Source organism: Callorhinus ursinus, unplaced genomic scaffold, assembly GCF_003265705.2.
Source record: "Callorhinus ursinus isolate GAN/ISIS: 27379988/994484 unplaced genomic scaffold, GSC_fseal_2.0 scaffold28, whole genome shotgun sequence".
Lineage (NCBI taxonomy): Eukaryota > Metazoa > Chordata > Mammalia > Carnivora > Otariidae > Callorhinus > Callorhinus ursinus.
This window is the reverse complement of record NW_027397090.1, coordinates 4,783,361-4,809,239: the sequence shown is the minus strand read 5'-3', so window position 1 is coordinate 4,809,239 and position 25,879 is coordinate 4,783,361. Positions and strand designations below refer to the sequence as shown.

Below are 25,879 nucleotides of genomic sequence, written 5' to 3'. Positions count from 1 at the left end.
ACTATAGGATGACTATAATCACAAAGTAAGATAATTTAAGAGAAGGGGAGAAATTGAAACTATCATATACACTGTTCATGAGAATCTAAAATGACACAACCTCTCTGGAAAGCAGTCTGGCAGTTCCTCAAAAGGCTAAACCTAGAATTAGTAAGTCCACTTCTGAGTACCTACTACCTAAGAGAAATGAAAATGTTATGTCCACACAAAACCTTATATACAAATGTCCACAGCAACATTATTCATAATAGCCAAAGATCAAAAACAACCCAAATATCCATCAACTGATGGACAAATAAATTGTGATATGGAATACTATGCAGCAATACAAAAAACATTAAATACTGATAACACGCTACATGGATGAACTTTGAAAACGTTATGATAAATGAAAGAAACCAGATAAAAAGGAATACATATTGTAGGTGTGCATCTACATACAATGCCCAGAACAAACAGACCTGTAGCGGCAGAAAGTAGATCAGTGGTTGCCTAGGGCTGGTGGGGATAGAGGCACTAGGGGTGGACAGCTAAGAGGTGTGGGGTTTCTTTTGGATATGATAAATATGTTATAAAATGGACTATGGTGATAGATGTACGATTCTGTGAATATACTAAAAGCCATCAAGTCGTATACTTGAACTAGGTGAATTAGGGGTGCCTGGCTGGCTCAGTTGGTAGAGCATGTGACTCCTGATCTCAAGGTCATGAATTCAAGCCCCACACTGGGTGTGAAGACTACGTAAAAACAAATAAATAGATGAATTATGTGATATGTGAATTATATCCCAATTTTTAAGTGGGGAGCAGCACAGGCAAAGAAAAAGACCCGTGACAGAAAACCACAATAGTTCCTCCCCCCGCCAATCCATGTGGGATACATCCCCAGACTCCCAGTGGATGCTGGAAAGAGCAGACAGTATTGAATACTATGTATATTTTTTTCCTGGATACACATACCTATGATAAAGTTTAATTTATAAATTAGGCACAATAACTAATAATAAACAATCACAACAAGGTATGTAAATGTGGTCTCTCTCCCTCAGAACCTTATTGTATTATACTCATCCTTATGACCACGATGATGATGTGGGATGCTAAAATGCCTATGTGATGCGATGAAGGGAGCTGAATGAGCCCAATGACAAAGGCATTGTAATGTAGTGTGAGACTACTTGACTTTGTGATGATCTGTTGGAAGGAGGATCATCTGCTTCCAGACTGTGGTTGACTAAAACCACAGAAAACAGAACCACAGACAAGAAGGGACTATTAAATTTAAATAAGTAACAGGCCACAAGGCAGAAAGCAAACCACAAATGTGTTTCATTCAACCAATAAAGTTTTTTCAAAAATCTTCTGAAGCACCTACTGAGATGTAAAAACCAAGAGGTTTCACATTCAAGAAAGAATCTGTATATCTGCATTTTCTGTAATAAGGAGGGGGCCGGGGGTGGGGACACAGAATCTGGCAATACTCACCTTGCATTTCAACTTGGCAACAGTCAGTTGGGGCCAATTGCGGGCCACCATGTTTAGTCAAGGTTTACACTGACCAGTAAACCTAGGTACCCCCAGCAGGCCTGGTTTTTGAGTTTGAGTGTTTGAGCTCCTGGATCTATTGCTTTCATTGGATTTTCAAAGGAATTTCTGCCTCAAAACACATTCACAGCTCTTAGAAGGAGGTGGCCAGTGAATGGTGGCTATGTGTTTCATAGTTAAGGAAACTGAGGTAGCTTGCCTAAGGCAGAAGGGCATGCAGCTAGCAGTAAAACCACCTTTTCCAACTATTCTTTTTATTATTCTTCTCACCTTCCTGCTGATACCTCTAGAGACTTAATTACCACATTCTGCCCCTTTTTTGCTTATAACTAAGGAAAATCAGTGATAAACAGCATGCCATACATTCCAAAATGGTGTGTTATTATCAGGCTCTATGATCTAATCACAAGGAAAGTTTTGCCTAGCCCTAAGTGTCTTTAGTTGGTATGGGCAATTTGAGGGGGCCCACCTGGCCCATATCCCAACACATTCCAATACTAGGAAAGATAAGATGAATGTTAATTTTGCACACATGGCCGGGGAATAAAATACCAAGAAAGGGTATTCTCTCCAAGGTCACCCACACACCTATCACAGAAAGCAGTTTCTGACAGAAAGGGATGTTTCCATCCCTGGACCAGGTGGTTTGCTCATGTCAAAAATGACCATTACAAGAAGCTCTGAATCTGCAATCAGCAAAGTGAGCAGAGAACTTTGGTTGCTCATACTCATTCATCCCACTGGGCTTTGAGTTTACCAGGAAGAAAATTCTCTTTTGGGGGGAGGGGGGGCAGGGGGGAAAGAGAGAGAATCCCCAGCAGGTTCTATGCCCAGTGCAGGCCTTGATCTCATAACCCAGAGATCATGACCTGCGCCGAAACCAAGAGTCAGATGCTTAATGGACTGAGACACCCAAGTGTCCCCGGAAGAAAATTCTGTATGACGGCCATACATTGAATAGAGCACAACCAAATTCACCAGGCTGATCTCTCCAGTCAACACACACAGCACCATTGCAATCCTAGGATACCAGACGGTTACCCCAGTCCTGGAGCGTTTCAAGAACTGGAGCAGCATACAGCACAGGGTCACTCCACAGAGGGCTGTACAGCAAACGCCAACAGGGAAAATGCAGGGAAACCGGCACTGGGAAAGGCACCTGTGTGGGCTACCAAGTAAACCTCTTCGTTTCCAATTGAAATGGATCAGGAGGCTCTCAAGAGGCACATGCTTACGAACTCAGAAAAAGAATGTAACCCCTAAGCCAAACAAAACTACCACTTCTCGCTGCTCCCAACTGCATAACTGGTCACGGCACTCTGAAATAGTCTCTGAGTTTATCTGTACTATAAATAACTGAGGACCTCTTCCCCAGAGATATGGAAATACCATGGAAGAAAGAGAAAGCAGCATTAGTCCACCCCAACAAGGCAACCTGCCAACCGTTCTGGTGCTAAGTGCATCAAAAGAAAATTCCCAGAGCAATCCATTGCTACACCCTCCACATACCCTGGAAACCATGGATTCCAGGCAGTAGCTGAACCCAGCTGCAAGTAGATTCAATCACCCTCATCAAATTATAGGATGAATCCCATTATGGAGTTTGTGTGAAAATTTCTGGTTTTTTGTTTATTTAATTGTGGTAAAATACACATAGAATTTACCATCTTAACTATTTTTTTTAAAGATTTTATTTATTTATTTGTCAGAGAGAGAGAGAGAGCACAAACAAAGAGAGTGGCAGGCAGAGGGCTCTCCGCTGAGCAGGGAGCCCAATGCAGGCCTCGATCCCAGCACTCCGGGATCATGACCTGAGCCGAAGGCAGATACTTAACCAATTGAGCCACCCAGGGGCCCCCATCTTAACTATTTTTAAGTGTGCAGGTTAATAGTGTTAAGTATACTCACATACTTGTGCAACCAATCTCCAAAACTTTTCATCCTGCAAAACTGAAACTTTACACCTATTAAATAACTCCTCAGGGGTACGTGCACCCCAATGTTTATAGCAGCAATGTCCACAATAGCCAAACTGTGGAAAGAGCCAAGATGCCCATCGACAGATGAATGGATAAAGAAGATGTGGTATATATACACAATGGAATATTATGCAGCCATCAAAAGGAATGAGATCTTGCCATTTGCAACGACGTGGATGGAACTGGAGGGTGTTATGCTGAGTGAAATAAGTCAATCAGAGAAAGACATGTATCACATGACCTCACTGATATGAGGAATTCTTAATCTCAGGAAACAAACTGAGTGTTACTGGAGTGGTTGGGGGTGGGAGGGATGGGATGGCTGGGTGATAGACATTGGGGAGGGTATGTGCTACGGTGAGCGCTGTGAATTGTGCAAGACTGTTGAATCACAGATCTGTACTTCTGAAACAAATAACGCAACATATTTTAAGAAAAAAGAAAAAGAAGAAGATAACAGGAGAGGAAGAAAAGGGGAGTATGTCAGAGGGGGAGACGAACCATGAGAGATGATGGACTCTGAAAAACAAACTGAGGGTTCTAGAGGGGAGGGGGTTAGGGGGATGGGTTAGCCAGGTGATAGGTATTGAGGAGGGCACGTTCTGCATGGAGCACTGGGTGTTATGAACAAACAATGAATCATGGAACACTGCACCAAAAACTAATGATGTAATATATGGTGATTAACATAACAATAAAAAATTAAAAAAAAATAACTCCTCATTTCCCTCTGCCCCAGCCTCTGATGACCTTCATTCTACTTTTTATTTCTATGAACTGGACTACTTTATATATCTCCTATAAGTGAAATCATACAATATTTATCTTTTGGTGACTGCCTATTTTACTTAGCATAACATCTTCAAGGTCCATCCATGCTGTACCATGTGTCAGAATTTCTTTCCTCTTTAAGGCTAAATATTCCATTGTGTGTGTGAGAGAGAGAGGGTGTGTATCCATTCAGAAAAGCTATTTCTGTATCTCAGGGGTGTGATGATGTTGCTCTGGTGACCCACAAGTTATGCAGTTCAATTTGTAATGGTCATGATTTTATACTGGGAAAGAGAAACAGAGAGAGCCTGGATTATGTGATGTTTGTATTCGAGGAGAAGAAAAACAAGCTAACCAAATGCAGCCTTGGGGCTCAATTTCAGCATTGAGAAGCATCACCCCATTCCTCTGCAGCTCAAAAATAAGTTTTGTCCACTATATAGTCCCAAGTTCTGGAACAGGTGTTAGCACAGAGTTGGCACTCATAAGTTCATAAATGAATGAATCCAAAGAGTGATTGAATGCTCTAAGTCCAACAGTTTGAATACCTCTGGATTGGAGAGAGATGAGGGATAGAAAGGGAACTTTCTGTTTGAATTTCTATTAAAAGTGTTTGAATTTCTATTAAAAGTGTTTGAATTTCTATTAAAAGTGTTTGAATCTAATTGAACATAATAAAAAAATAAAAAATAAAAGTGAATGATTTACCACAAGAAATTATTTTTGCGTTGTTAGTGGAATTTTTTTAAGGGAAAAAAATCTGAGAGGGTAATTTGTCATAACAATATATCAATTCAATGTACCTTATGCATACCCGTTCTCAGAGAGCTACTGGAAAAAGTGCTCCACTAAAATGATGGAAAAAAAAATCACAAAGACATGGGATATAAGAAACAGGAGCCAGTCTAACAGAGGAAAAGGGGATCCCCATGACGATGCTGAAGACAGAGCCCAAAGTAACAGCTGTACATCCAACGTCAAGACTGGAAAGGTCTGGAGAGGCCAAAGCAGGTCAGAAAGTTGTACTCAAGATAAAACTGGTTAAAATAGGTATTACACGGGGTCATCTGGAGAGAAGATCTAGGCAACTGGCAAAGAACTTGTTAAATTAGTGAAAAATCCATAGAAAATTCTGGAAACACACACACAGAAAGACAACTCTGGGGGAACACAAAAGTTAGAAAGGGGGAGTACCCACATACTACGTAACTCAGCTTTTAATAGTGTGTGAGTGTATGAGTGTGTGTGTGTGTGTGTGTGTGTGTGTGTGTGTGTGTGTGTGTGTAGGAAGGCATAGCACTGTTGAGCGGACTAAATATTGACCTGGCCAAAAGCTATGGACAGCTATATTCTGTAGATGTTAGGAACAGGAAGGACCATGTGAATGGTAGATGCAGGAATGCAAAAGAAATCCAAACCCTTATACTCCACCTGGAAAGTCATTTCCAGTGACTACACATGAAAAATCAGGAAAGAGCCACGTAAGTATTATTTAGAGGCATGAATAAGTATCAACAAGCTAAAAGAGATGAACATGATTGCTCTTTCAGAAAAGCAGGAAATGATGGAGGGTTCTGCTGTTTTAAGAAACAAACCTTATGGAATTATTTGACTCTGAACTATGTGTATATACAACTTCAATAAGACTAAGAAGTCAAAAAGAAAAAAAAAAGCACAACTGAGACCCACTTTGGAATATCTTACCTAACAATGATTTTTTTTTTTAAATAGGAAATAGTTGCCATGTAGATTTCTGATGGGACACGAAGAAATAACTGGGTTACAGGGAGGATGGACATTTGGGAGTTCCAACACTGGATGAGTCTACCTACAGAAGTGCAATAAAGTCACTCTAAGACTGTTTGGCTCTTCAGCCTATCCCGAACGCCCATGATCAAAAAAATCCAGCGAGAAAGAAAAAGAAGCAAGATATATTTCAGGTCCAATATTTACCAAGCCCCTGATAGTTTTGGAATAGATGTCCTGCCAAAAACATGAGCCATGATAGAAAATTGTAAATAGTCAAAATAAGACCCAACTTTGTGGCAAATCACCAGCGTGCTGTATGGGTCTTTTCCTTCTCCTCCAGGGTACAATCAATTCAAAGTGCTATTCACACCCTTGTCCATCAAGGCAAACTTAACACTAGAGTACTAGTTCCTAATTTGGGCCCCAAAAAGGAGGCTCATGCTGAGCCCCATCTCGAATGGTTTATAATCCCTGGAAGATATGGGCTGGTGGGGGAAGGGAGGTAAGAAACGTCTAGACTCTTACAGCCAAACCCAGGTGTCAGTCTAACCAGAATATTTAATGCTTTACCAGTTCTGGTAGAATCCAAAGCAGATGAAAAATTCACATCAAAATTTGTACACCAGGGGAAAGAAATTGAAGAACTCCGCTCCCACTTTGGCAATTAGGCGTGACCCACATTCTCCCTAGGAACAAATGATCAAAATCCTATGTGCAGATACAACACTCTCATTCTTAGTGGTTTAAAGCACTGCCCTGGGTCCAAATCTCTATTTTCCTCCTTCGGCTTCATTTTCCTCACCTGTAAAGCAGTGTGGTGGGTTGAAGGGAGGGGTGATGATAGACCTCATAGGGTTATTGCCAAGATGAGGTGATAAAAATCACAAACTTTTGCACCCCGCTAAGTATGTTAGGCATTATTTTCTAAGTGCCCGGCATATACAGCATCTGATTTAATCTTCAAATTATAAGTATTATTATCCCACTTCCAGATGAAGAAGCAGCACACAGATTAAGCAATTTAAGGATCATAGTTAGTGGTGGAGCGGGTATGCTAATTCAGGTGATCTGGCTCCAAAGACAGTGCTCTTAACAGCCAGTCTGTACCGAAACACATGAAATACAATGCGCACAATAAATGTTACGTATTCACACCCACAGCGGGTGCCAGTCCAGACAAAGTAGGTAAGTGATAGCAAGTTTGAGGTTTGGCTGCCTTATGAGACCGAGGCATGACCAGGGTCTCCACTCCTCTCCCTAAGCCCCCAAGCTCACTTTTTTCCCAAGCGTCCCCAGCGGCTGGGGGCACCCTCCCTCTCCAAGCCCCCAGAACTTTCTGTCGCGCTCCGGGCCACAAGTGGAGAGGACCGGTCCGCAGGTCCCGAGGCTGCGAGTCCCCGCGGCGCGAGGTAAGGGATGGGCGGCCGGCGGCTGGGGGGGGGGGGGGGAGGGCGGAGTTTACCTTGACCTGCACTCTCATCGCTCTGGGACTCCCGTGCCGGGCACACACGGCGGCCTGGGCACTTCTCCCGCGGCCTCCCGGAACCGCGGCGCCCGGCTCGTCCGGGTCCCCGCCGGCCAGACGTGCCCCTGGCCGCTCGGAGCTGCGACTTCTCTCCTCCCTGCTGCCGGCTCACGCCACGTCCGGTCTCCTCTACCGCGGGCCCCGAGCGGAACCCGGGAGCTACCTCCTCTCCAGGGACGTGTCCCCACCGCCCTGAGCTGAACCCCGGGCCCCGTTAGGTTTCCGCTCTGACACCACCTCCGCGCTGGCCCCATTCCAGCTCCTGGAACGGGGACTGCGGGACCTGCCCTTTAGTGGGTGCCCTACGTTAGCCGAAACCTCAGAGATGATAATCAGCTTCAGGTGGGGACCCGAGGACGGGAAAGCAGGTGTTTCGTAAGTCCCAGCTATTCTAGATCCTACTTAGATCCGTGCGCGACCGGCCCCACCCAGAGCCGCCTGGGGCCCTGGGTGCAGATCAGGTAAATGGCCTACGGCCCTTTTGCCCCACCAGCCCTGGGCGGCCTTGCCTACCTGTAAGCGCTCCACATCTGGTCGGGCTTTCATCCTTGACTCGCAGGCCTGCTCGCAAAGCCTTATCTGAGCTTCTGACTTGTGGAGTCACATCTGGGCTCCACCTCCACACGCTGCCTTTTAAGGCCCTGTAGATTTGTCAGGATACTTTTTCGCCTCATTTACCTCCTGTGTAGAAAGGAGGTGTATTTCTACCTTACATAAATGAAAGTGAAGCCAAATAGAATGTTCGGTAACAGACATATTTGTGGTATCGTATTGTTCTCATTGAGTCACTGTGGTAGGGGGAGGACGTGAAAAGAGCCTTACAGCACCACTTTTACTATCTTGGAGTTACTGGGTACGTCAAGGGACCCCTCAGCGCCTGAGTTTATTTGTCTATGCGGTGGGAATGACAGCGAATAAACCCACCTTCCTCAGAGGTTCTACTGAATAAAAGAAATCCATAAAGTACCATACAAATGCGTTCCTGATTTCTGTTATTTTCGATGCGTTCTTCTAGCTAGGCAGTCTTGATGCAGGTGGGGTCCGTGACTATGGGTGGATCCTGGTATGTTGGCAGATGATGCTCACTTGTAATTACAATGCTGGTTGTAATTAACTAGTGCTGTAATTAACAATGCTAGCCATTCATCCCTGATTACTGACTTAAGAGTAGGGGCACCTACCCTTTCAGTCCATTCTGAATTTCTGCCCAGTGAGCTCACATTGGCAGACATGGTTAACAGGTTCCCCCTACCCCCATTTCTTTGCGTGGCTTTAATGAACATATATTAGAAAACTTGAACATCTCATATGTGCCGTAACATTTTGTTTTCCTATTAACACATTCACTCTTTCCTTGACCCATCTCCTTCAAAATGTTAATGATCTATAGGCAGTGAACAGGTTCAGAAGCACCCCCCCTAAGGCAGGTAAGCATGTCTTGATTGGTGTTCCTCCATGTATCTCCCCTGTTAGGTCTCTCACAGCACTAGAAACTGGGAGCTCTCAGAAATCTGCAGACCCACCAAGAAGACTGGACATCTAAGACCCAAAATTCTTAAGATCTTGGTGCGCTGTGATCACTGACTTCTAGTTTAACGTCTGCGGTAAATTTACATGTTAGTATGGTCACATGCTCTTCTGATCAAGCTGCAAGGCACAAAGTCTAAACTACCAGAGCCATTCCAGGGCTTATGGCATCTGATTTACATGGCATTTTGCATACATTATGGCATGCTCATTTACAAGCTGCCCTGGGTTCCCTTGTATCAGAAGCACCTGAGGAATCTGTTAAAACCGCAGATTCCCAGGGCCCCACCCACCCCTCCCAGACCATTGGTATTGGAATCTCTGGGGTGGGGCCCAAGAATCTGTATCTTTCATGGCGCCTCAATCAATAAAGGCTTATCTATAGAAGTCTTCTGGCCACAAATATACCTATGCCCCAAAACTAGCTCTGAAATCTAAACTTTAGAATGTTCATTAGTAGTCTAATGTGGCTTGACTCAGGCCAAAAAATATTTCCTGAACACAGACTGTTTGTCAGGTATCCTGCTGGGTGCTGGGAAAACAAAGATGAATAAGACATTGTCCAGTCTGCAAGGAGTTTGAGTTTGTAGGAGGAAGAACAATCACAAATGAAACAGTACCTGGGGCGCCCTTGGTAACACTCGTCAATAGAAACAGTGCTATATTTTCTATATTTTCTCCTTTGTTGCCCTCCCTTATCCCTTTCTTCGTCTTCCCATTCTTAACTCCTATGTCGACTTCTCTGTCAGACCTACCTTTTTATCCTGGGCATTGTGTATGTTTGTTTCCAGACCCAGCATGGTTTTAAGATACTGCTCCAACTTTTAAAGTCAATCTAATGATTTCAAAATGGAAAGGAACAGCTGATTTTTCAGTGGAGAAAAATGGGTATGACAACATTTTTTTTTTTAATGTGTGAAGATCTTAATGAGTTCCAGTAACTGGAGGCCACTCAGGGGTAGTTTCCAATATACGCATTCCTCTCCTGAAGAAATTTGTTTCAGCTTAGATTTGGTCTTGATTGTGTTTATTTGGACAGGAGTGAGGGTTGTTGGGATTTTTGCACAGTAATACTTACCAGCCTCTCTGGACAGTCTAGGGGGGGAAATGAGAAAAAAAAAAAAATTAGCTCTGTTCCTTTGCACGGAGAAGAAGCAAGAGCACCATGGGGAAACTCTGGCCCTCCATGCATCAGGGCATATTACCACCTTTGGTTTGTGGTCCTCACTCTGCGTGGTCACCCCTTTCCTTTCTGAGGCATACAGGAAACAGAACAAATGCACTGGTATTCTGAAGGGGGTAGTGGAAAGTATGGTAAGCTAACGTGGGTTCCACCGTGGGGAAAGTTTAAAGGTATGGGTAATTAATTGAAGAAGTCAGATGAGGGTGTATTGCCGGCAATGAGGGATGCAATTCAGCCCTCCCAGTCCATTCCTGTGTAACTGTTTCTGTTTTTAAACTTTCCTATTCAAACCCAAGGGACTGGGTTTGAATTTCATGCATTTATTTTCCCCAACAGCTACAAATCAAATTTCCTTTTGAAAGAGAGCAATCAGTTTTCTTCTGCTTACTGAATAAATTTCTCTCCTATTCAGTCCTTCTAAAGGGAATCTGCTCCCAATTTATTTCTCTATTTGCTCTGAAAATGGATTTTCCTCCTGTTACATAAGCAAAGATTGAAATATTGATGGCTGGCAAGGTGGAGAAAGAGGAACTCTTTCTCTTTGGTGACAGTTTAAAACAATACCCTTTTATAAGGCATTTTAACATTCCAGATTCAAGGTATATCCTTCTTTGTCACAGTGCCAATCTTAGGACTTCATACATCAGAAATACACAAAGATATGTCTGTAAGGATATGTGTAGTAGCACTTTCTGTAATGAAGAAGGATCGCTAATAAGCCACACAGCCATCAGTGAACGTCAACAGGCCATGCAACACTGTGGAGCTTTCAGAAGAGTGACTTAGATCTAAAGGTGCAGCTATGGAAAGGGAAAACCACAACTAGTAAAAGCAAATAAAAAAAAATTTCATTTTTTAAGATTTATACGTGTAGGTTGGAATATTCGCAGGAAAGTTCTAGAAGAATATATGCCAAACTGCTAACAAGGGAAGGCATACTTCTATTAAAAAATTATTCATTGCTTATCTGAAATTCAAATTTAACTGGACATCCTATCACACAAGGTTGTTACACAAGCCTACTTTGGTAGCTTCAGGCAGCTATGGGTGCTTTTTTTTTTTTAAGATTTTTATTTATTTATTGAGAGAGAGAGAACGGTAGAGAGAGCATGAGAGGGAAGAAGGTCAGAGGGAGAAGCAGACTCCCGGATCATGACCTGAGCCGAAGGCAGTCGCTTAACCAAATGAGCCACCCAGGGATCCTTCGTGGGTGCTCTTTTTTAAAGTGTGCATTACGGACAATGACACCAAACCTAAGCTCCACTAGGACGGTATATTCACATTCAACTGTGAATGATTCTGGAAGGGAAGAAAAGAAGGGCCTTAAAACCCTTTGAGCGCCTGTAACACTCAGGCCGGGCTGGGGATAGATACCATCTTCTTCAGCTTCTTCAAAACAAACGCAGTTGATACTATTCTTTGTTCAATGACCACAAACTCCTCCCATCCCAGCACACACCTCTTTGCAATGGGACTTTGCAACAGCCTCCCCTCCCCCATGAAGAGGCTCAGTCTCTTCTCCACAGCCCTAAGTCTGCACTAGACTTGTGGCCAATAAAATATGGCCAAAGTGACACGGTCAAAGTTCCAGAGTCTAGGCCTCAAGTGGCCCTGCATTTTCAGCGCCCCCTCATGTAACACTACCCTAGACCACCATCCTGGGAAGAAAGACCAACCCTCAGAAGTACACAGAGAACCCTCAGAATCATGTGGCATAATCAACCAATGTTATTTTAAGCTACTAAATTTGGGGGTTACTTGTTGTAAAGCAATACATAACTCAGTTTCTTTTCTCATTGTTTTCCTCAATTTTTGTTCACACAAAATCTCTGTGAGAATTCACTAAAGGTGAGAAATCTTCACTGTGAGTCTCAACAGTTTCTCAACTTGTAAGGTGTGAAGCCAATGAAAATTTGAACACAGGTCTGTGTGGCTGTAAAGGTCCATGGTTTTTTGTTTTATTTTGTTTTGTTTTGTTTTGTTTTTACACACACCTTGAACATAATGAGCATTCATTAAAATTTAGTTGGGTAACTAACTGTATGAATCAGAAGTTGGTTTTTATTACTTGCATATATCAGACTTAAGAATATATCTATCTGACAGGAAATGTCTACCAGTACTAAAAATTTTAACCTTTAGTCCTTTTCTCTCGATTAAATTACTTGGGGGGGGGGCAGGGCAAAAACCACTATTCAACCTATTACGTTTTCCCTGAAAGGTGAACACAGTTGTTCATCCATGCAACGAGTACTTCAGTAGCTTAAGAAGCTTTGTTATTCCATTTTAGGTAAGAAAACTGAAAGACAGAAAAAATGTATGGCTTAACTAGAAGAAACCAACTAATTAAACCCTCCATACCTGCCTCATTTATCCAGCACTGTTTTCTCTTTTAACTTATTTTTATTTTTTTTTAAGATTTTATTTATTTATTTGACAGAGAGAGACACAGCGAGAGAGGGAACACAAGCAGGGGGAGTGGGAGAGGGAGAGGCAGGCTTCCCCTGAGCAGGGAGCCCAATGCGGGGCTCGATCCCAGGACCCTGGGATCATGACCTGAGCCGAAGGCAGACGCTTAACGACTGAGCCACCAGGCGCCCCTCTTTTAAATTCTTTTTAAATGAGTAGCACTTCACAGAAAGTTACAAAAATCATATATAGGATCCGTTGAACTAAAATGAGAGGCTTTTGGAAAAATTTTAAATTGATAATATTTTAAGTATTCCTTCTGAAGTATTCTTTACATTATCAATGTGTGCCATGAATAAAGGAGGGAAGAAATTACTATTTATCAGGCACTCACTGTGAGCTGTTGAGATAGGACTTATTTTTTTAATTTTATTTATTTATTTATTTTCTTAGGGAGAGGAGGGGGGCAGGGGCAGAGGGAGAAGGAGAGAAAATCCCAAGCAGGCTCCACACCCAGCACAGAGCCCAACGCAGAGCTTGATCTCACAACCCTGAAATCATGACCTGAGCGAAAATCAAGAGTCAGACTGTTAAGAGACTGAGCCACCCAGGCACCCCTATGCCTTATTTTTATTTAACACATTATTAACCACCATTTTATATAATAACTGGGTTTCCAAAAAGTCAAAACTTGTCCAGAGTCACAGACTGAGTAAGTAGAAGAACTGGAATTCCAAAACAGTTTGTCTGACTCCAAGGCCCATGGTGTTTCTATGCTATCAGAGTTCCTATCCAGAATAATCTCAACTTCTATTTACTACTGAGGTTTCATTTTGCTTTTGTTTTAATGTTACTTCAATGAAAGTATTTATAAACTCTGAGCAAAGACTCATTTTTTTCCAACTGACTTTCCGTATGACAGCAGATCTACACAGAAAAAGAAACTGCAGGGATCTAGGACTGATGAGACCTTTAGATTACGTCCTTCTCTAAACAAATCGAGTGTGATTTACTTAATGGTAAAGATGCCCAAGCATTGCAGTAATATCCTTGAAAGTATAATAATTCAAACTTTTTTGAGACAGGTCATTAAGTTTAGATACTAAATCTGGAATCACTGTACTCTAACCACAAAATTTATCTAGCCATCTTAAGTAAATAAATCCTAAGGGTTCTGAGGGTTGGCCAGTCTCTCCAGGCGGTCTTTCTTCCCAGGATGGTGGTCTAGGGTAGTGTTACATGAGGGGGAAGGCCAAAGCTGCAGCCCCAATGGAGGCCTAGACTCGGGAATTCCACAGTTCAGGTAGAATGGAGATTGTTTTACTCACCTAAGAATAAAATGTGGTGGGGCGCCTGGGTGGCTCAGTCGGTTAAGCGGCTGCCTTCAGCTCAGGTCATGATCCTGGGGTCCTGGGATCAAGCCCTGCGTCAGGCTCCCTGCTCAGCAGAGAGCCTGCTTCTCCCTCTCTGCCTGCCTCTCTGCTTACTTGTGCTCTCTATCTCTCTGTCAAATAAATAAAATAAAATCTTAAAAAATAAAAAATAAAAAATAAAATAAAAAATTTGGAAAAAAAAAAAAGAATAAAATGTGGTCATTAAAGTCTTCACAACCCTGTGACCCAGAAAGATCACATCTAGAGCTCTCGCCCCAAAAAGCCCACCTTACATATGATCCTAATTTGTAGAATAAGATAGTCATATCAAAGTTACATAATATGTTAGAAATTAGCTGACAGTCTGTTATTAGAGGAGTAATTAAATTACTAGATGTGTAATTATGTAGCTGTTGAAAACTGCTAACAATGAAGATCCTAAAAGAAGGCCAAAAAGAGAGCAAGAACAGAGAGCGTTTACTGCATGAGTACAACTATGTAAAAAAAAATTATGCAGAAAAAAAATTAGAAATGACTCCTTTTTGTTTTTCTAAGTATTCTGTACTGTGATCTTATTATTTTTATAATGTTTAAAATTAATTAAAAGTGAAAATCTCACATATCTTGGAATGACTCACAGGATTACCTGAAATTCCCATTTTATGCTTTTTCTGATCATTTATTCTCCCTGATGAATAAAACATGAATTTCACTCATATCCTAGACCCTTCGAGCCCAAAGTTCTGTACCAGTGCTATTATTTTTTTATGTTTTATGATTCATGTATTACACTCCATAGCCTGGTGCTTCTCAACCATACAGGCTATGATAATTTTGTTCTGGCTAAAGCTGTTCAACTGAGCACACAACCCTGATGCCAATTTCTCCTTTGCCAAGGAAATGTGTGCACCACTATTTCATCAGTACTTATGGACGTCAAGATCAATGATGAAAGAGCGACAACATACGAATGAAAACATTTCTATGTGAGTTTCAGCAGGAATCCACATATTACCATAGTTTGTGAAGTTTCCCATTGGCCTTTCACAGTAATGAAACAAAGATATAGATTACACTTTGCAAGAACACAAAGGTCTGATATTTCTTTTCCTAAGCCCCGAATACCCACGCCAAGCAATGTGTATATTCCTCTCCCTGACTGCTCATCTGCATACTATTTTGCGAGTATAAGTATATTTTAGATGCTATTTCTTGAACATGCCCCACAACTTTTGTCACTATAGACACTTTGAACTAACTCAAGATGGTTCCTCCACAGAGCTTGGAATTCATCATATTTATTATTCTGTGAACCATAAAATCCATGTGGGGACAGAAGGATAAAATAGCTTTAATTTCATAAGTAAATAAAATCAGGTCTCATAGCAGAGAATTATCAACTAATGTGCTAAAATGTGACCAACCTCTTTGTGGCACCTCCCAGACATGGCATCCCACAGCTTAGTATGCTCTAGTCAACTGTCCCTTGAAGATCCCTCTGTCACCAGTGTCCAATTCTTATTGCCCATCTGGAAAGACGACTCTTGGAGCACAAATAATACCCCAAGGTAAAAGTCTCGATTTCTCTCACGATCCTTCATTTTGTTTAATCCCTCCCATCCCTCTTATTAAAACCTAGATTGCCTCCTGATCATGATGTGTACTAGGAAGCTAGTGCCCACCAACTATCCAGAAGTTAACTTCTCTACTACTATGGTGCTCTTGCCAGTTTTCTACCATCCTTCCTGTTACTAGTTGAAATTGTATCCCTTGCAGAAAGGTATGTTGGAGTCTTAACACCCAGTACCTCAGAATGTAACATTATTTGGAGACAGGATTTTTACAGAGGTAACAAGTTAAAATGAGGCCATTAAATTGGACTCTAATCCAATATGACTGGTGTCCTTATGAAAAGGGGAAATGTGGACACGTGCATAGACATGCATAGGGGGAGATGATGTGAAGACACAGGGAAAAGACAACCTCCAAGCCAAGGAGAGGGGCCTGGAGTAGATCCTTCCCTCACAGCTCTCAGAAGAACCAATCCTGCTGACGCCTGGATTTTCAACCTCTGACTTCCAGAACTACAAGACAATAAAATTTCCATTGTTTAAGCCATCCATTTATGGCAGCCATGCAAACTAATACACTTCTCTACCATTCAGATTCATGACAATTCTCCTTAAAGTAGGCCTTTTAACAAGGAGCACCCTAACTCCTTGTTGCCCTAAAATAGATTCAGATAATGCCTCTTGCACAAGCATAAATATGAATAGCACATTTTTTTATTCTCAAAAGGGTCCATGTTTATGTAGTCATTCTACCTACACCACCCACAATCCTTCTTACAACCCACTTCCCTTCAGCCAAGAGGTTCTTCCCAAATGCTTTGGCCTCTGAATATTACAGACCTCCCTTGGTGCAATGACAAAAGGGATATTCACTCAGTTTTTGTTTTGTTTTGGCTATATTGTACACCTTGTAAAGGTAGGAACCACTTCTTTCTCTTTGTATCACCTAGCATTTACATGGCCCAGCATGCAAGAAGTGTTTATTCAACCCAACGAAGTGTAAGTAAGAGCTTTATTATCTATAACTCTTTAGTAAATATCATACTTGCTCCAAATTACCCTCTCTTACCTTAAAAGTTATCAGGAAACAAATATAAATTGCTAAGTATATTTTATGTGGCTCAGGAATTCTCACTAAAAAAGTATGAAGAATAAAGCAAGTTGAAACATTTTAACTTCTTATGGCATTAGTATGCTTAGACCAGCATGACTGTATCTACAGAGAGAAACCAGACTTGCGCAAGTATGAGTATCATATTTCCGTAAAATGTTTTACGAACTTGTAATAGCATAATGGAAATCAAAAAGCACAAAAGGAGAATATGATTACTGCAAATAATGTATCTCATCAGTAAAATGAGCAGAGATTGGAAGACACTTTCCTGTGGGTTGTAAACTATATCGAAAAAGGGACTGATGGGGCACCTGGGTGGCTCAGTTGGTTAAGTGTTTGCCTTGGGCTCAAGTCATAATCCCAGCATCCTGGGGTCCTGGGATCAAGCAAAGTAGGGCTGCCTGCTCAGCAGGGAGACTGTCCCTCCCAACCCCCACCCCAGCTCTTGAGCTCTCACTCACACACATGGGCGCTCTCTCTCTCTCTCTCTCCCCCCCTCTCAAATAAATAAAATGAAATAAAAAGGGACTGACATAAGTATAGACTTAAAAAGTCCCCTCTAGGACTTCTTTTTTTTTTTAGATTTTATTTATTTATTTATTTATTTTAATTTTATTATGTTATGTTAATCACCATACATTACATCATTAGTTTTTGATGTAGTGTTCCATGATCCATTGTTTGCATATAATACCCAGTACTCCATTCAATACGTGCCCTCCTTAATACCCATCACCAGGCTAACCCATTCCCTCACCCTCCTCCCCTCTAGAACCCTCAGTTTGTTTCTCAGAGTCCATAGTCTCCCATGGTTCGTCTCCCCCTCCGATTTCCCCCCCCTTCATTTTACCCTTCCTACTATCTTCTTTTTTTTAACATATATTATTCGTTTCAGAGGTACAGGTCTGTGATTCAACAGTCTTACACAATTCACAGTGCTCACCATAGCACATACCCTCCCCAATGTCTATCACCCAGCCACTCCATCCCGCCACCCCCACCACTCCAGCAACCCTCAGTTTGTTTCCTGAGATTAAGAATTCCTCATATCTGTGAGGTCATATGATACATGTCTTTCTCTGATTGACTTATTTCGCTCCGCATAATACCCTCCAGTTCCATCCACGTCGTTGCAAATGGCAAGATTTCATTCCTTTTGATGGCTGCATAATATTCCATTGTATATATACCACGCCTTCTTTATCCATTCATCTGTCAATATATGTCTGGGCTCTTTCCATAGTTTGGCTATTGTGGACATTGCTGCTATAAACATCGGGGTGCACGTACCCCTTCGGATCCCTACATTTTTATCTTTGGGGTAAATACCCAGTAGTGCAATTGCTGGATTATATGGTAGCTCTATTTTCAACTTTTTGAGGAGCCTCCATACTGTTTTCTGGAGTGGCTGCACCAGCTTGCATTCCCACCAACAGTGTAGGAGGATTCCCCTTTCTGCGCATCCCCGCCAACATCTGTCCTTTCCTGACTTGTTAATTTTAGCCCTTCTGACTGGTGTGAGGTGATATCTCCTTGAGGTTTTGATTTGGATTTCCCTGATGCCGAGCAATGTTGAGCACATTTTCATGTGTCTGTTGGCCATTTGGATGTCTTCTTTGGAAAAATGTCTGTTCATGTCTTCTGCCCATTTCTTGATCAGATTATTTGTTCTTTGGATGTTGAGTTTGATAAGTTCTTTATAGATTTTGGATACTAGCCCTTTACCTGACATGTCATTTGCAAATACCTTCGGTTGTCCTTTGGTTTTGTGGACTATTTCTTTTGCTGTGCAAAAGCTTTTTATCTTGATGAGGTCCCAATAGTTCGTTTTTGCTCTTGCTTCCCTTGTCTTTGGCGATGTTTCTAGGAAGAATTTGCTGCAGCTGAGGTCGAAGAGGTTGCTGCCTGGTTCTCCTTTAGGATTTTGATGGACTCCTATCTCACATTGAGGTCTTTCAACCATTTTGAATCTATTTTTGTGTGTGGTGTAAGGACATGGTCCAGTTTCATTCTTCTGCATGGGGCTGTCCAATTTTCCCAACACCATTTGTTGAAGAGACTGTCTTTTTTCCATTGGACATTCTTTCCTGCTTTGTCGAAGATTAGTTGACCATAGAGTTGAGGGTCCATTTCTGGGCTCTCTATTCTGTTCCATTGATCTATGTGTCTGTTTTTGTGCCAGTACCAGACTGTCTTGATGATGACAGCTTTGTAATAGAGCTTGAAGTCCGGAATTGTGATGCCACCAGCTTTGTTTTTCCTTTTCAACATTCCTCTGGCTATTCGGGGTCTTTTCTGGTTCCATACAAATTTTAGGATTATTTGTTCCATTTCTTTGAAAAAAGTTAATGGTATTTTGGTAGGGATTGCATTAAATGTGTAGATTGCTCTAAATAGCATTGACATCTTCATAATATTTGTTCTTCCAGAACATGAGCATGGAACGTTTTTATTTATTTATTTGACAGAGAGAGACACAGCGAGAGGGGAACACAAGCAGGGAGAGTGGGAGAGGAAGAAGCAGGCTTCCCTCAGAGCAGGGAGCCCGATGCGGGGCTCCACCCCAGGACCCTGGGATCATGACCTGGGCTGAAGGCAGATGCTTAACGACTGAACCACCCAGGCACCACCTCCCCACCCAGGACTTCTAATGATAGAAAACAAACTGAGGGGTGATGGAGGGAGGTGGGTGGGGGATGGGTTAGATAGGTGATCTAGGTGCATTAAGGAGGGCACTTGTTATGATCAGCACTCAGTGTTGTATGTAAGTGATGAACCACTGAATTCTACTCCTGAAACCAATATTGCACTGTAAGTTAACTAACTGGAATTTAAATAAAAATTTGAAAATTTGAAAAAAAAAACAAAAACAACCAGTTCCATCTAGGACAGCACAGAGAGGACATAGGAAGCCCCATCACTGCTGTTTGAGGCTCTGTACAGAAACAGAAAAGGATCTATAGTCATGAGCATGGGACCAAATCAGTATCAGGTTTTTTTTATTAAGATTTTATTTATTTACTTGAGAGAGAGAATGAGAGACAGAAAGCACGAGAGGGAAGAGGGTCAGAGGGAGAAGCAGAACCCCCCCCGGCCCCCCCGCGCGCTGAGCAGGGAGCCTGATGCGGGACTCGATCCCGGGACTCCAGGATCATGACCCCAGGGAAGGCAGTCGCTTAACCAACTGAGCCACCCAGGCGCCCCCAAATCAGTATCAGGACCACCCAAGAAAACAAAAGTACTTCAGGTGGCTATTACTCAGAGAATGTCTGGAAACCTGCCCTTCTTTCTCCCTGGCTGAGCATGAACACTTAGGGATAGCAGGTTCAGTTCAAGAACTGAATGAGCAGGATGTTTGTCAACGTTGCCTTAACGGAAGTGCGGGATTTCCAGTGTAACTTCTTCTGGAATGATGCCGTAAACCCAGGGTTTAAAGGACTTGTGACTTCCTTTTTTGACTGTGGGAGGACTCTGTCCGCAGGTGGCAATGGTGGCTTCATGTTTCATCAGGAAAACCAAAGAGAGGGCGGCCTCTGTTCTTTTCTCTGTGTAGAAACCTCTCCTCTGAAGTTTTGAATCACATACACGCTTCAGTGCACTCGGAGCTCCTCCCCAAAGAGACGGGAGCTAGAAAGGGCCTCACCTCTGCCTTAAGGAGCACACTGCCCCAGGGGCTCCTCATCTCCTAGCCATGCTAGAAACTGTGTCAAAAACCTGCATGCGCCTCTTTCATCCCAGAAGCACTCTAATTTTTCTGAGTATAAGGGCAGTAAGTCCTTAGTCGTAGATAATTTGGAGAATTCAGAAAGATACAAGGGGGACAGAAAGAGAGAGCGAATATGAAGAATGAATCCCTGGTAATTCCTTCTCTGAGTTTCCTTCTAGAACTCACTTTTCAGTATCTCTCTACCTAGTTCTCCTCACCAGCTCCCTGTCTTGCACTTCCTATGTCATCTCTCATGGAACTGATGGTTAAGTGGGTCAATACTTGAATTACAAAAGATTTTATATGGTGTAATTAAAACTGTCAGAAAAGGGCTTTCCCTTTAACATTACCCACTGGACACAGTGCCAGTTTGTAGCAACAGAACGGGACCTGTGAAGACTGGAGTCCATCTGACACAGCAGAGAATTCTCCTCCCTAACTCCCAGAAACCCCACACCACCACCGTGCACAGCAATGACAGATACTGGTCTGAATGGGGCTTAGTTACATTCTGAGTTACATAGGCCTGGAGGGAGGCTGGGGAACCCATCACCTATGCATCTCTGAATCCATGGGAAAATTGGTCCTGGGCTCCAGACGACTTCTTAGCAAACTAGCTCACAGAGCAAATGATTTCCCCGCAGGGAGGTCGCCTGTGTTTGGACTGCTGGACTAAGAATACATTGTGATTGGGTAACATTTGTGAAGAGGAGGTAGCAAGCCAACCCCTGGTGGGGAAGGAGGTGTGGTTAATTGACATAGGCTTATGTGGGATACCTACGTGGTGGAAGGAGAGAGAAAGAGGGCATTTCTGGAAAGTAACTGCCCTGTGAGGTTTGCTGACTCTGGTTTTTCCTCATTCCTCTTGTCTTTTGAACTTCATTTATCAAAGCTCAGTTCCACAGAAGTATGTACATGCAAACTTGGAAAGGATTTGTAGATTGTCCCAATGTCAATATACCAGTTCTGTTTCTGTTTTAGATTTTATTTATTTATTTGACAGAGAGAGGGAACACAAGCAGGGGGAGTGGGAGAGGGAGAAGCAGGCCTCCCGCGGAGCAGGGAGCCCGATGCGGGGCTCGATCCCAGGACCCTGGGATCATGATCTGAGCCGAAGGCAGATGCTTAACGACTGAGCCACTCAGGCGCCCCAATATGCCAGTTTTGATATTGTACTCTAGTCATGTAGGCTGTTAGATTAGGGGAAGCTCAGTGAACGGTCCGTGCGACCTCTTTGTACTACTCTTGCTACTGCCCATGAATCTATAATCATTTCAAAAGGAAAAGAAAAGCTCACCTCCAGAGCTTTCTGCAGCAGAATCTTGCCCAACAACCAGATTCACAGCACCTTGCAGCTGCTTTGGCTTACTGTCCCTTAACATAATTTCCAAACTCTTGCCTGCTTTCTAATTGTCTGTGCCACACCGCTTAGCATACACATATATTTCTATGTGTGTTACATAATATTAACACATGCTTGCATCCTCTGAGACAAACACACAGATGTATACAAGACTCTCTTGTTCACTAGCTGTTTCATATGTGTGTATATTGTGAATCCCCAGCAAGACCATAAGCTCTGTCTTTGTACCTCCTTCCTTGGTACATCGGGGTGCTGCCCACTGCTAAGTGCTGGGTAAGTACTCAATAGATACGACTTAAGTGACTGAAAAAGCAAAAAATATCTATATATTAAAGGAAACAAAGAGTTAGTTAAAATACCTCACCAAGTTCATTTTTTCTTAAGAATACAGTTTGATGCCCAGAAAACATTTACTAGCCCAAGATTAGAGTTTAAAGGCACATCTGTCTGCTCTAATCCTACTTATCACCACAAACAGGTGGTTATCAACTGAGAAGCACAAAGGTTAGTCACACGTGTGTTGTTTTGACACTTGCCATAAAATACCTCTGAGTTCATTAAGGGAAATGCTGAAGGAGCACTTTGCTAACTCTAGAAGCCACCCTTCCCTTGGGGTTATCTTGTCTGAATCAAAGGGTGAGCAGGTTTGTTTAACCAGAAACCTTGGGTTTAAAAAAAAAAAAAAAAAAGAAAGAAAGGACATGTGGATTTTAAATTTTATGAAAAAGGTGTACCTTCAAAATCAATATGAGCAGTATCTCCACATTGAGAAACTAGGAGCACATCTACTGACTTAATAAAGTATATTCTTAGAAAATGTACCTGCTTATTTAAACTGCTATTTACAGGTCAAAATATATTGGTTGCAGCCTAGAAAGAGGGACTGATGTTATCACTTTTATCTAATTTGGCCCTATGGGATAGAGAACAGTCTACAAAATATTCAGTGAAATAAACAAAGATCAGAACATGTGCGTGGCATTCCAATTCTACCAGGTGCCCCCCCATTTATGCTTCTAAAATGAGAAGGAATGGGGTGCCTGGGTGGCTCAGTCGGTTAAGCCTCTGCCTTCGGCTCAGGTCGTGATCCCAGGGTCCTGGGATCGAGCCCCGCATCGGGCTCCCTGCTCCGCGGGAGGCCTGCTTCTCCCTCTCCCACTCCCCCTGCTTGTGTTCCTGCTCTCACTATCTCTCTGTCAAATAAATAAATAAAATTTTTAAAAATAATATTAAAAAAATAAAATGAGAAGGAATTATATATATTACATATGTATATATTTCTATACATACACCCATCCACATCCACACACACACACATATATACATATATAGCAAGCACACACACACATGTGTGTGTATGTGTGTGTGAGATTTTATATGCATAAGATCCCTCTGGATAGATACACAAGAAGCAGGTGACCGTGGCTACCTCTGGAGAAAAAAAATTCAAGAACCGATAGGTTGGGAAGGAGACTAACTTTTCACTTTATAAACTTTTCCACTATTTGAATACTTTACTATGTTCATACATTATCTTCAGAAACGTTTACCTTTTTATCATAAGATAAAACACAGATAAAGGATATCACATAAAACAAATTAATACCTTAGTGAGTGATTATAAGGTACATGCTCTGGTAGCTACCTACTGGGTCAAGACATAAAAGTTTGCCAGCCACCCAGGCGCCCTTCCATGTGCCCCATCTTAATCACAGCCTGTCCCCCACCCCAAAGCAACCACTGTTTTGACTTACATAGTAATCATCTTCTTCCTTCTTCTACTGTCCTGGCTTTGACAACTATCTTGCATTTCCTTATAATTTTATCAACCAAGCATGCATTCCTAGATGCTATAGTTAGTCTTGCCCATTTTTTTTGTTTTTTATGTTGCTTGTATTTCCCATCCATCCCTTTCTTTCCTTACACTTTTTCTGTTGAATAACCCAGGCCATCTGGCCTATAGAGATTTCTTCCAGTCTGGATTGTGCTGATGGCACATTCGCAGTATAGCTCAACGTGTTTCTCCCATTGCTTCTGCTGCAAATTGACAATTGAATCCAGAGGCCTGATGGGACTCAGCTTCAGTCCCTTCAGCAAGATTGAGGTGGTGGTGTGGTGTTTCATCAGATGGCACATGCGTCTGAATTTCTTTGTTCTTCATTGTCAGCAGCATTTCACATTCAATGCCCAAATTCATTCATTTACTGGGGGGGTGTAATATGGGTAATATTCCAACCCTATTTCATTAGCTGAAATAATTTTATAAGAAGAATCCTTCACTCATCTACTCTGCTTGCCCAATACTCTGGTTATAGTTCATATAGGAAAGCTTGATTCTTTCATTTCCCCAGTTCTCAAGATAATGTATGGCTGGCTGTCATCCTCAGGAGACCAACTAGGTTTTTGGTTTTTGAACATTATTGCGAACTCATGGATTTAAGCCTATCTGATGGGTTTCACACTGTAGGAGCCAGAGTCCAAGAGGGCCCTTTGTGATCCTTGCCTTCTGGCCTTCACATCTTGCACAGTTCCCTACCACAAGGAGGGGGTTTGGTCTGTGTAACCAATAAACTGCAGCAGAAGTGATGGTGTGTCACTTCTGAGACCAGGTTGTAAACCTCTGCAGCTGCCATCCTTGGTGCTTGCTCCCTGGACTGCTCTCACTGTTTCTCTGCTCTCAGAGGGAAGCCATATTGTAAGCAGTCCTATGGAGAGGCCGACACAGTGAAGAACAGGAGCATCCTGCCAAGAGCCACATGAGTGATTTTCTGATGTGGATCTCCTACGCCCAAACGCAAATGAACATATCCCCAGTGAATGACCTAACTGCAATCTCATTAGGGACTCTGAGACTGAGGTAAGAGAGTTAAGCTGCTCTGGGACTCCTGACTCTGAGAAACTGTGTGATATAATGTGTCTGGCTTTAAGCAAAGCACCAGATAACTAATTTGCAATCCATTGCAATTCTTATCATTATTGAAACTCAATTTGTCCCATCTCTGATCAGTGAAGGCCTCTTCATATTGTCTCTTGAGTTATTTGAGATAATTCTAATAATCTTTTATAGCTCCAAAACTAGAATTAGCTATTTCTCTAAGAAGTCCTGGTTTATTTTATTGGGCAGGTCCTGAGGAAGACCATAGTCTAGATGCCACAAGAGCTTGGTTTGTCATTATTTCTAGAATTTCTCAGTAGAGAAATAAAATATCTTGTTAGTTCATACTTAAATTACAATTGAAATTCAGGTTAAACATTTTTTATTTCATTTCCTTTATATTAAATCTGTATTCTATTCAACGACACAAAGAATCCTGGTTCTCAAGGACAGAGACAGTAAAATGAAATACCCATTAATTGTTCTTTACTTTATCCCATGTAAACACAGCAGTCCAATTCCAATACCACCACCAATGATTATGATTTCTGAAAAAAAAATTTGCAGTCCAATTCTAATACTACCACCAATCATTATGATTTCTGAAAAAAACTTTGTCCATGCTACCATAATTCTCCCCCTTTTCAGTAGTTGTACCATGTCTACATTCTCAGATCACATAGCAATTACATACTATACACTTACCCTTTTTAATGCTCATTCATTATTAATTCTACAGGTAACCACATGGTATATTTAATGCCGCTACCAGTGTTCATGATGATGTCTCTCACATCATTTTGGTTAAGTTGTTCTTTAGTAGATTACTCAGGAAAAACTCATGAAAATGATATTCTCTGAGTCCTTGGCATGTTGCTAACAGCTTACGTGCTTCATACTCGAAGGCCAGTTTTGTTGGATATCAAATCCTCAGCTCACAGGTGCTTTCACCGAGTATCAGAAATATGTTACTGCCTTATCTTCTGGCATATAGATTATTTCTGTCAAACTGTCTGATGATAACATGATTTTCTTTCTCTTATACATCACATGGTATTTTTTTCCTTGATGGCCAAAGTTGTTCTGTGTTTTGTTTTTGTTTTTTTTTCCTTTAAAGTTTATCAATTTTACCAGAATAAGACTGGGTCATTGTTATTCTAGATCAATGTCCTCAGATACACACTGTCCT

At 42.0% G+C, this 25,879-nt stretch overlaps 1 protein-coding gene across 3 annotated transcripts in view; it reads right to left on the bottom strand.

Moving 5' to 3' along the window:
* The window catches only part of TRPM6 (transient receptor potential cation channel subfamily M member 6), a 165,930-nt gene that overhangs the window by 127,419 nt on the left and 12,632 nt on the right, over positions 1 to 25,879 (bottom strand). Inside the window, exon 3 of one of the 3 annotated variants that reach the window (XM_073878071.1) lies at positions 8,083 to 8,250. The exons of 1 other annotated variant lie outside the window; for it this stretch is intronic. In XM_073878071.1, coding sequence (XP_073734172.1) covers positions 8,083 to 8,115 — 33 coding nt within the window. In that variant the 5' untranslated portion in view covers positions 8,116 to 8,250. Of the gene's footprint in view, positions 1 to 7,506; positions 7,682 to 8,082; positions 8,251 to 25,879 lie in introns of those variants that run through there. One more of the 3 variants, XM_025891664.2, reaches the window with a different exon arrangement.